General features: G+C 52.6%; 1 protein-coding gene across 3 annotated transcripts in view; it reads left to right on the top strand.

Annotated features, from left to right (window-relative positions):
• The window catches only part of ACKR3 (atypical chemokine receptor 3), a 12,520-nt gene extending 1,173 nt beyond the window's left edge, over positions 1 to 11,347 (top strand). Inside the window, exons 2-3 of one of the 3 annotated variants that reach the window (XM_027117461.1) lie at positions 211 to 253; positions 9,396 to 11,347. In XM_027117461.1, coding sequence (XP_026973262.1) covers positions 9,422 to 10,510 — 1,089 coding nt within the window. In that variant the 5' untranslated portion in view covers positions 211 to 253; positions 9,396 to 9,421 and the 3' untranslated portion in view covers positions 10,511 to 11,347. Of the gene's footprint in view, positions 1 to 210; positions 307 to 9,395 lie in introns of those variants that run through there. The other 2 variants (XM_027117450.1, XM_027117440.1) reach the window with 2 other exon arrangements.
• Positions 11,348 to 11,760: the final 413 nt, after the last annotated feature.

Here is an 11,760-nt window from a genome sequence, read left to right as displayed (position 1 = left end):
TTCTTTCTTTCTTTCTTTCTTTCTTTCTTTCTTTCTTTCTTTCTTTCTTTCTTTCTTTCTTTCTTTTCTTTCTTTCTTTTCTTCCTTCCTTCCTTTCTTCCTTTCTCTCTCTCTCTCTTCCTTCCTTCAGTCTGTCCTTCCTTCCTTCTTCTTTCCTTCCTTCTTTTCTCTCAATTCACTTGCTCACACCAGGATAATTACGTTTTCCAGATGTAGAAGAGGCCTCCCTGAAATGGTTTACAGCCCTTTGAAGGTATTTGATGCCCTGACATCCCCTGAAACTTCATTCTGCAAAATCTCAATGTGGTAACTTTTTCTTTTCTTTTTAAATGCGCCGATGCTGCCTTTGTGTCCCTTTATTTATTCCAGGAAAATGCGGAGATCAAATAGGTTTGCCTAGAAAGGAAAGTGGAGGCTGCTGGTGTCTGTGCTTAACTTCCCATAGATTTTAAATGGATAAACTGCTTGCCCTTCTTTCATCAGCCCTTGAGTTTCCCCAGATGCAGAACCTTCTTCTGAAGCGGAGTTGCACATGGGAGCTCTAGCTTGGAAACAATTTGCTCTTTTTTCCCCAGTCTCTGCAATAAACACTCCAGTGTGCACACAACTGCGGAGCCTGTTGCCACAGCCTCCTGGAAACCGGGGTGGGGGAGGAGGGCTGCACGGGATTAGAGTGGAAAAGCAAAAGAAAATTGAGAAATGCCTGTATTTTGCCGCCCATCTGAGTTTTTTAAAGGGGTGCGCATTGCAATCGTAGTTTTAAAAAAAGTTCCAGAGAGTACAGTCCAGGCAGCATGACGATGCTTAACTGAGTCAGGACTTCGGAGGTGAGGTTATCCCATATTAACAGCAAGTCTTGAGAGACTGGAGAAGGTATTATGTTTTCTAATCAGGTCCAGAACAGGCAAAGTATAGGCTTTCTGGATGGAAAAAAAAAACAAAAACCCAAGCAAAAAAACCTACTTAATCAGGAACAGTGGCTTTTTGTGTGATCACTCCAGGCAGAGAGGCTCCCGTTTTCCAGGAGACACAAGGGAAGTTGGTCACTCAAACCTGAGACTGAAAGAGAGTCATTCCGTGAGCCCCAAGAGTAACTCAGGACTTGAGATGGTCCTCAGTGATTTTGCAGAACACGAATGGAATTGGGGGCTAGAAAGTATTTGTACTTTTCGTACAGGCAGCCGAGGAGCTTGGTTTTACTCAGGAGCAAAAGCAGTATTAGAAGGGCTTCCAATCGAACTGCATGTGTGTAGGTGGACATCTGTGTGTCATGTCAAGTGTTTTTAAAGTCCAGGAAATTGCAGCTCTGGGACACGTATGTCTTATTAAAGTAAGAGCAAGCAAGCAGGAAAAAAAGAAAGAAAGGAAAAAAGGGGGAGTCCTCTGATTTTGAATCCTTAATGGTTTTCCGCAGGGAATCTTTGATACTTTGGTTACATAAGAATCTACTAGCTTAGAATTGGAAAAAAACAAACGTTGCTTGGTTCTTCAAGTGATGAGAGAATTACATATTTTTATAGTGAAAATTTTGCTGAGCCCCAAGTAGGTTTGGAAGCTGACCCCTTCTTTTTTTTTCCAAGCATTTAAAGGTGGAGGGGCTGAGACCACCTCAGGTGGCCTTGGACCGCTCTAGGTCAAGGGACAGATAAAGGTGCAGGGGGCCGCATGGGGACCGCACGGTGAGGGCCCTGCCAGCCAGGTGGCTAGCATCTTCCAGTTCTCTTATTGTAACAGAAATCTTGGTCGGGTCTTCGCTTAATTTTGTCTAAGATTGCGTCCTGTTCTCCTGGGAACCCCGTTGTGTGTAGCCGGAGGTGAGTGGCTGTCCTGGGCTGGCTGACCTCCCACTACCTCATCCTGATACTAAGCTGGGTGGGAATTAGGGCTCTGGTTACACCCATCAACCCAGACGGCAGCCTTTGTGCCGTGGAAATCTCTGGATCTGCCCTTCTGGGTCCGGCACTGCTTCCCTGTTGGGCTGCTAAGCACAATAGAGCAGATCAGGTTTCTGGATGTGGGGTTCGTTTTATCTCCCCCAATACTTACAGTGGACAAGGCTGCCCTGTGTGTCCGTGTGTAGTGTGTCTGAGGACTCTGGAAACAGGCGGCCCATGTCTGAATTAGGCTTTGGATTTTTCTTTCTCTCTCTCTCTCTATTATTTTTTTAAGTTCTCAAGTGATTCAGAGCAATTCTTGACTTGTGTAAAGTAAGCAGTCAGGACAGCATTGTTCTGTCTGCGCGACACGGGGTGGCGGACACGCCGCCCCCATTCTGCTCTCAGCCCCAGCAGGTGGCCTCCCAGGCTTGGGCTGAAGCTTTCCTGGACTTTCCCGTAGATCTAATGCAGGATTGGTAAGAAGTGAAACAAACGCCAATGACGTGCGGTTTCCTAATGACCTTCACAGATGATGCGGGCCCTCTTTACGCAGACTGCACTGGGCTGAGTAGTAGAAGGGGCAGGGCTTTCACAGGAGACCAGAGGCTGAGTGCCACTGGAGAGTCCCTGGGGAGTGGGGAGAGTGACGAGAGCTGGTATGAGCCACACCCCTGAGATGGTTGGTCCTGCTGCCTGTCTGACCTCAGTTTCCAGGTGCCCAGCAGCGAGATTAGCCGAGCCGGGTCATACTGTTGGGACAACACTGAGCTGCTCCGTGAAATTCCACCCTGGGAGGACACAAGTCCCAGTTGCAGAAGACCCGTCAACAAGGCCACCTGCAGGCAGAGGTCCTGGAGGGCCCAGAGGGCCCCTTGGCGTCTGAGCTGGTGCCCTGGGCGGCCTGGCCTGTGTTAGCCTCTCTGCACGGCATCCTGGCGTTTGCCTCCAGTCTGACCTGCACCCAGCCTCCAGTGCAAGCCTTCTCCGTGGTTTGTGTCACCTCTTTCCTCCTTTTCTGCCCCAAAGCCAGTCCCTTGCTCAAGGCCTTGGTGGCTCCTGCGTGGACAGGCCCCGCCTGACTGTTTCAGCCAGATTCGGTGACCCTCCTCGTGGCATATCACTGAGCATCCCACCACCCCCTCTCTCCTTGGGGGTCCCCATCAGCCACTGGGGTGGAAATCCCTCACCACTGTGCTCAGGGGCTGTCCAGCTCCGCCCTCCTGCCTTCCTGAACCTCTCGGTTACTTGGCGAGTTCCTGGGGGCGGACGGTTTTGTTATGCCCCAGAGCAGTGCCCCTCACAGCAGGGGCTCCACAAACATCTGGGGACATAGAAACCAGTGATGTTTATCTTAGCTCTGTGAGGATTTCAGAAAAGTCCCTTCTGGGCCTCCACTTCCACTGATAACCTCACATTTCTGGTCTTGGGGGAGCTCGATTCACTGTCGATTCATTGACTATCAATTCATTGAACACCTACTTTGTCCAGGTGCCATTGCTGGCTGCTCTGTACACAGAGAGCAAGACGTCGTGGGGTGGGAGCTTGAGGATGAGGGGAGACACACCAATAGCCCAGTGACACGGACTGGAGATGCGCGGCCGGGCTGGGAGGAGGCGGGAGAAACAGAGGGGATATTTGGGATGGAATTTATTTGGGGAGCGAGGGGCTCAGGGGTTGGTCGGGAAGGGTCTTCCGGGATTGTGATCGGAAATTGCAAACATACTGAAGGCAGTTTTGGGGAACACCGGCCAGACACCTGAACACGTGGCAGTCTGTGTCCTGGAGGGGAGTGCCTTTTGGCCAGTGAAAGGACATATTCCTTGCAGGCCAAACTGCCACCCCATGGGGACCCTGAACTTGGAATTCTCATTCTGGCTTTGCCCCCAGCTGGCCTGGTGAGCGCAGGGCAACCATTTGGAAGCAGCTGAATGTGTCAGGCCGCTTGAAGTGGTTGCCAAGGATACTCGATTGATGAATAATAAGCCTGAGAAATGAGTGGTGCATCTCCCTTCCACCATTTGGGGATGCGAGTGGCAGATGAGTTCCTTTACAGACCCCAGGCCGGTGTGGGAGGCGGGATGGACAGATGCTGGCCCTCCATCCTCAGGCTGTAGGAAAATCCACTTCCTGTCCTGGCAGAAGTGCGATGCTTTCCAGAAGCAGGTGTTGGGCATGGAATCTATGGGAAGTGATCCCTGGAGGGGGGTTCGGTGAGATAAAGCAGTACGTGTTGGGGAAAAGGGAATGAAAAGTGATGATTACTCCTTTGTTCTCAGTGGGATCTCCCTGGTCTAGAAAAAAATGGGCAGTGAACCTTTATTGTTCTGGGAAACATTCCTCCCTCTATTCACATTTACAGAATTCTTGATAGCAAGTTTCAAATCATACGGAAGCGTATAGAGTAGAAACTACAGTTCTCCCTTTGTCCCCTCATCCCACACTCCCAGCCCAAAGTTATACTCACTACAGATCTTTTTCCCATTCCTTTACGCCAGTGTATTTATCTATAAAAATACACATAATTTTGGTTTTTTTTTTAACATACATGAGATTACGGTATATGTATAAGTGTAACTTTCCACGTTCGTAAAAGTAGGTTTCCTATTTCTTTGTACAGCTGCATTATATTCCAGACAGTGGTTTGCTGTCCTCCATGGGTAGACATTTATGTTGTCCCTAGTTCTTTGCTGGTTTATAAATAGTGCTTCAGTAAACATTTTTGCATGTACATTTGGGGACCTGGGAATATATATTTTGAGAGGAGAACGTGTGAACTTGTAAAATTAAACAATGGTAAGAATCTTTTATTCCAAGCCCCGGTTTTTTCCTTCCATCAGGAATCTTTATGCAGATGTTATGACCTGTGTCAGAAGGGGTCTCTCATTCTCCTGTCCACCCCGGTGGGGGGCCTGGCCCACAGGGAGGCAGGCAGTGGGCAGGTGGGACTAACACCCAGAAGTCCCTCCTCAGCTCTGGCCCAAGCTGACAGGAACAGAACTGCTGGTTTATTCCAGCAGAGGGGGTCAGGTCCCAGTGGATGAGGGCATCTGCTCCAGGCCCTGGGGTCCGCAGCCCAGTCACACGGCTGGGAGGTGTCACTGTGTATACGAGGAGTGTCGGGCCCACAGGTCCTTCCTGGTTGGCACAGGCAGTGGGGCCTCCACAGTGGATGGGGTGATCCCCACTCCCGCTCCTCCTGGAGATGAGACTCTGCTGCGGGATCTCAGGGGGTTTGAGTGGCCCCAGGGGCTCGGTGGAAAGCCTCCCTCACCCCCTCCTCCCTCAGGTTTGGCCAGGTCTTGGGGAACCAGGGGCCTGGGTCGATATTTCGTAGTTGCTGTGTCATGTGTTTGTTTGGGTCAGGAGCTCTGAGAGCATCGCTTGTTAAAACCTAAGCCAGTGACTTAGGAAGATTCTTGTCTTCAGTGGGGCAGTGAGGGGCGCACACCGTTAGCCCCAGACCTCTGGGACACACGCTCAGACAGCCACGGACCACGTGTGACGTAACATGGCAGATTGTCTTTATATCATAATATTCTCTTTTCTGGAAACAGCCCTTGTTTGTTTCCAGAGCAGAATGCATGTAAAATAACAAATGACCGAAGCTACGCTATCGTCTGGCGTTCTTCCTTTTTTTCCCCCTTCAGCTTCCCGTTTAAATCGGGGAAGGACTGGATTACCGCACTGCTTGTTTAACCTCCTCTGTTGGTGCTTCTCTTCCTTCTCTGGACCACTGGAGCCTTGGCCGTGGGGTCGGGGTGGGTGGGTTCCCCAGCAGGAGGCTGGTGGTCAAGGCATGGGCCTCTGGCCTCATCTCCTGGGCTGATGGGTGATCAGTGATAGGTGATCGGTGATGGATGATTGATCAGTGGGGCCAATTGGCTTTCTTTTTTTGTTTTTTTGAGGTACGCGGGCCTCTCACTGTTGTGGCCTCTCCCGTTGCGGAGCACAGGCTCCGGACGCGCAGGCTCGGCGGCCATGGCTCACGGGCCCAGCCGCTCCACGGCATGTGGGATCTTCCCAGACCAGGGCACGAACCCGCGTCCCCTGCATCGGCAGGCGGACTCTCAACGACTGCGCCACCGGGAAAGTCCGGCCAATTGGCTTTCAAGCTCCAGCGAGGAGCCCCCCAGCCTCTGCTCTCCCCTCAGCCCTTTCTGGAAGATTCCCTCATGCTGTCCAGGAACGAGGGGAAAGGATGGCTGCAGGGAGTGACGTGCCCGGTTCACGAGTAACATTTTGGGCTCAGAGGACCAATGGTCACTAAATCAGGTTTTCGTCACCCAGAGGCAGAAACCAAAGGAGCGATCCAGGGTCCCCGAGCCCTTTCCCACCGCGGCTCCGGCTCAGGGAACACCGAGGGCTGGCCCAGCCCCAGTGGTGTGAGTGCGGAAGGTCTGTTGTGTGGGAGAAGTGGGGTTCTAGAGGGACACAGACGCCTGGCATTTCCCCGAGGTCCCCTGCGTGCGTGCGTCCCTCTGTCCACACTGAGCAGTGCCCCGCCACCTGGACCCTGCAGGGCACAAGAGTGTCCCAGCGAGCGGAATGACTCCTTGGGTTGAAGACAGAGGTGAGGACACAGCAGCCGAGTCAGGCCAGCACAGGCTGGGGGTCCTTCCTTTCGCTCCAGCCCCTGTGAATGACCCAAACTCCAGGGTTTCTGGCTGTGTCCGCCGAGGCCTGCTAGGGCTGTGCCAGTGCGGGCAGACGAAGGAGCCCCAGCTAGGGGCCAGCCCACCGTTGTGGGGCTGTGGCGGGGCTGTGGCTCGTCCTCTAGCTAAGCTTCTCTGCTCTGCAGGGGCTCGGGGCAGATGAGGTCATGGAGTGCAAGCGCTTTATAAAACTCAGCCATGCTGCAAATGTGTTTCATTTTAAGGAAATGGGGGAGAAGCGTCAGCACGCTAGAGCCAGGCAGGAGAGGAAAGCGCAAATCCCCTGTTGCCCTCATCTGGGGTCAGGGGTGCCGCGGGCACAGTCAGCTCCAGGCAGGTGCGCAGCCCGGGCAGCGGGAGGGGCCAGTAGTACCTCGAAGGCTTGGTCTGGGGGTGGCTGCCCACGCTGAGGCCCATCCAGTGGGTCGGGGGCCTGGCTTCGCAGAGGCGTCCTCTGTGTGTCCGTGTCCTCTTGGGGTCCTGGAGCTGCATCTTAGGACAGGGCATTCCAGAGTCTCTTAACGTGAGCAGTTTATTTGTCCTAACTTGACCCGGCTGACTCTGTGTGGGCGCGCTACGGGTCAGGTCTTGCGACAAGCTGGTGGTCCCAGGGCCCGAGGGTCCTCCTGGTGGGGTGACTGAGGACCACCAGGCTTCCCGGTTGCAGGGCCCACGGTTCCAGCCACCTCATGGGAGGTCCAGCCATCTCCGTCAGCGGCAGGGGACACTGAGGTGTGGTCAGGTCACCTGGAGGGGAACCAGAGGCCGCTTACAACCCATGGAGGAGAAGGGACAGGAGCCTGAGGGCTGTCTCCGTAAATGGGATTCAAGAGCAGGTCCTCTGCCGTGAGTTTGGAGGCAGCCCTGGGAGGCAGCAGACAGTCTCACTTCTTGGGATTCTGTTCATGAAGCCTGGAGGTGAGAGCATCAAACCGTGCTCTCTGCGTGGCTCCTGCGTCTCCCTCCAGGGCAGGACGTTTCCCAGCAGCTGGGAAGAGTCGGTTTTGAACGTGGAGCAAAAGCTAAGTGAGCCTATGCTTTCTAATAGGTAAAGAGAGGGGGAGGGGCGGGCACGAAGTTTTGAGTGTCTGCTTGTGTTAGGTTCTGTCTCAGGCCCGTGAATTCTTAAGCAGCTCCGTGAGATGTGTGCTGGTGTCCTGAGAAAGCAGCGGCACACGACAGGTTAGCTCGTCTCAAATTAAACACTAATGAGTGAGGAACCTGAAGCCCAATCCAGGAAGGTCTGATCGCCAGATGGGTGCTTTCCCAGCTGGGCCTCTGCAGACCCTTAGCCCGGTCACCTGGGCACTGACCCAGGGGCCATAGTCAGTCCTCATCCTCTGGGAGCTCTTACATGTGGCCTGGAGTCCACTTTATTTTTAAAAAAAATTAATTAATTTATTTATTTTTGGCTGCATTGGGTCTTCGTTGCTGCACGCGGGCTTTCTCTAGTTGCGGCGAGCGGGGTCTACTCTTCGTTGCCGTGCGCGGGCTTCTCACTGCGGTGGCTTCTCTTGTTGCGGAGCACAAGCTCTAGGCTCGCGGACTTCAGTAGTTGCAGCACGTGATCTCAGTAGCTGTGGCTCGTGGGCTCTAGAGCGCAGGCTCAGTAGTTGTAGCACATGGGCTTAGTTGCTCTGCGGCATGTGGAATCTTCCCGGACCAGGGTCTCGAACCCATGTCCCCTGCATTGGCAGGTGGATTCTTAACCCACTGTGCCACCAGGGAAGTCCTGGAGTCCACTTTAAATGAACTTGGCAAATAAGCTTGGCCCGTGGTCAGTCATTACCTGCAACAGGTGAAAAGGAAGCACAAACTCCTTACTCTAGGTGATAACTCCGATCGGGGCACCCTCAGGTTGAATAGTTTCATTTTACATCTTCCTTCCCGTAGTCATGCAGTGAGGCTGCCATCCCACGGCAGGTGGTGGAGGGATTTCAGGGCCCTTGGGTGGACCAGTCAGCAGAAGACAGCCCTGGGCAGCTCTCGAAGCTGGTGTTTGTGGGGGAATCATTTCCAGGCATAGTGGAGCCTCGGGCCTGGGTTCTCCATGGGTGTTAAAATGGTGACAGTTGAGAGTGTTGACCTCATGCCGGGTCAGCAGGGAAGACGAGAAAAGTCAGCCCCTCCAGAGATGCAGCAGGTGGTGGTTTTTGTGCTTTGGGTCTTGACACCAGTTACTCTTGAAGCAGTTGGACAAATAGAAGATGGAAAACTAGGCAATGGCCCACACTTTGAGACAGTTGGTTGGTTGCACTGAGTTGTGAACCACATGGCAAAGTCAGAGGCTGCAGGTTTGGGGTGCAGGGAAGCTGCAGGGCGTGCCACACTCTGCCCACATCTCCAGGGGCCTCCTGACTGCAAACCGCAGTGGACCTGAGACAGGCGAGCAGGACACTTGTAATACACCAGTGCCAGGAACAGATCCACCCCGCCGCTCTTGGGGACATAGACGAGATGGCTCTGCCCTCCCCAGCAGAGAATGAGCGGGCCCTCAGCACTACTGGGCCTGACGCTCAGGGCCTGATGTCCCTCTGGCCTCTGGACTGTGTCGGTTTCACACCCTGGGCACAGCCAGGCTGACGATGTCTTGAGAACACAACCCTGCAAAGACAGAGAAAGCAAACATTGTTTCTCTCTTTAAGAGAGATGGATTTAGATCCGCAGGGATTTAGAATCTGGGTGTGTTTTCTTTTGCAGATTCTGTTATGTTTGGTTTCTTTTCTCCTTTCTTTGCAAAGATACTAGGGAGCTACGGGGAAACCGCTGAGCACACAGGGGCACTGGGAAAGCGTTTTACAGATCTGGAGTGTTTGCTAATGGAGCCGTTCTGGTCTTCCATCCTTTCGTTTGCTTTTGCACATAGGCTGTTTGATTGCTGCTCGTGACACCATGGATCTGCACGTCTTCGACTACTCGGAACCGGGGAACTTCTCCGACATCAGCTGGCCGTGCAACAGCAGTGACTGCATCGTCGTGGACACTGTGCAGTGCGCCAACATGCCCAACAAGAACGTCCTGCTGTACACGCTCTCCTTCATCTACATCTTCATCTTCGTGATTGGCATGATCGCCAACTCCGTGGTGGTCTGGGTGAACATCCAGGCCAAGACCACGGGCTACGACACGCACTGCTACATCTTGAACCTGGCCATCGCCGACCTGTGGGTGGTGGTCACCATCCCGGTCTGGGTGGTCAGCCTCGTGCAGCATAACCAGTGGCCCATGGGCGAGCTCACGTGCAAGGTCACTCACCTCATCTTCTCCATCAACCTCTTTGGCAGCATCTTCTTCCTTACGTGCATGAGCGTGGACCGCTACCTCTCTGTCGCCTACTTCACCAACACCTCCAGCCGCAAGAAGAAGATGACGCGTCGCGCCGTGTGTGTCCTGGCGTGGCTCCTGGCCTTCTGCGTGTCCCTGCCCGACACCTACTACCTGAAGACTGTCACGTCCGCTTCGAACAATGAGACCTACTGCCGGTCGTTTTACCCCGAGCACAGCGTCAAGGAGTGGCTGATCAGCATGGAGCTGATCTCTGTGGTCCTGGGCTTTGCCCTCCCTTTCTCCATCATTGCCGTCTTCTACTTCCTGCTCGCCCGAGCCATCTCCTCCTCCAGCGACCAGGAAAAGCACAGCAGCCGGAAGATCATCTTCTCCTACGTGGTGGTCTTCCTCGTGTGCTGGCTCCCCTACCACGTCGTGGTACTGCTGGACATCTTCTCCATCCTCCACTACATCCCCTTCACCTGCCAGCTGGAGAACTTCCTCTTCACGGCTCTGCACGTCACGCAGTGCCTGTCCCTGGTGCATTGCTGCGTCAACCCCGTGCTCTACAGCTTCATCAACCGCAACTACAGGTACGAGCTGATGAAAGCCTTCATCTTCAAGTACTCGGCCAAAACGGGTCTCACCAAGCTCATCGATGCCTCCCGAGTGTCGGAGACCGAGTACTCGGCTTTGGAGCAAAACACCAAGTGACGCGCTCTGCACGGCCTCCGGGATGGTGTGCTTGCTTCCAGCAGGGCACCGGGCTGCGTCATTTTCCACAGTAAAGCAAAGTGGCTTCAGGCTTGATGCCGCGGTTGTGTGAAAAGGGGAACGTGTGTCCCTGTGGCTCCTTTCTCTCTCTCTCTCGTGCCAATGCGGCTGTCTGTCGCGTGGCCGTGTGTCCCGACGGAGTGGCACCCACTGTGCGGGGCTGTGCCGAGCAGTCCCCGCTGCTTGTCACACCAGCTGCGGGACAGCCTTGCCTGCACTTCTGTACAATAGGACTTTTCTGTGCTCCCTGAAGGTTTTATATGGTGGTTTGTATTTAAATCTTAAGACTTTATTTTTCTCACCCTTGATGTACCTTCTAAATGTATTTGAAAGTTTAAATATATTTTAAATATTGTATGGGAGGTATAATGCTGACATATATTCAGTGTTGTAGTTTCGACATTAGTTTGACTTCCGTTCTGACTAAGGATGACATTAATTGTTAGCTGTTTTGAAAGTATATATATATATATATATACACACACACACACGCATACATATAAATATATATATAAATACATGCCGGTCTCGGCTGAAATGTTTTATTTACGATAGTTTTCTATCTGTGTGGTATTTTGACCCGGTCTGGGATATGGAACGAAAACTGCTCTGTAATGCAGTTTGGGACATTAATATTATTGTAAAGTTACATTGAAAATAAAGAAAGCAACACTATTCCAGTCTGTAACACGGCGCACGAAACAAACCTTGTATTTCAGAGAGTTCTTTCCATTTGTAAGTTATTTTTTTTTAATAAAGTTTTTTTTTTCCTAAAAAGGCATTTGGGTCTAAGTTTTAAAAGCATGTTTGGCATTAGGTGGCATGTTTGACGATAATACAAATATTTACAGCATAGATGATCAACCGAATAAATGTGTTTAAAGAAGAGTACTACCGTAAAGGCAAAGCCCGAGAGATTAACTTGGATGAAATGATATAAAAGGAGAAAAATTTGAGTGTGAGTGTTTTTTTTTTTTTTTAAATTCATGCCCTGGGGCTTCCCTGGTGGCGCAGTGGTTGAGAGTCCGCCTGCCGATGCAGGGGACACGGGTTCGTGCCCCGGTCCGGGAAGATCCCACGTGCCGCGGAGTGGCTGGGCCCGTGAGCCATGGCCGCTGAGCCTGTGCGTCCGGAGCCTGTGCTCCGCAACGGGAGAAGCCACAACAGTGAGAGGCCCGCGTACCGCAAAA

The sequence above is a fragment of the Aethalodelphis obliquidens genome, unplaced genomic scaffold, assembly GCF_003676395.1.
Source record: "Aethalodelphis obliquidens isolate GAN/ISIS:26980383/991018 unplaced genomic scaffold, ASM367639v1 scaffold2, whole genome shotgun sequence".
NCBI classification, from domain to species: Eukaryota; Metazoa; Chordata; class Mammalia; order Artiodactyla; family Delphinidae; genus Aethalodelphis; species Aethalodelphis obliquidens.
Note: the sequence above shows the minus strand (reverse complement) of the source record. Positions and strands in the feature narration are given on the sequence as shown.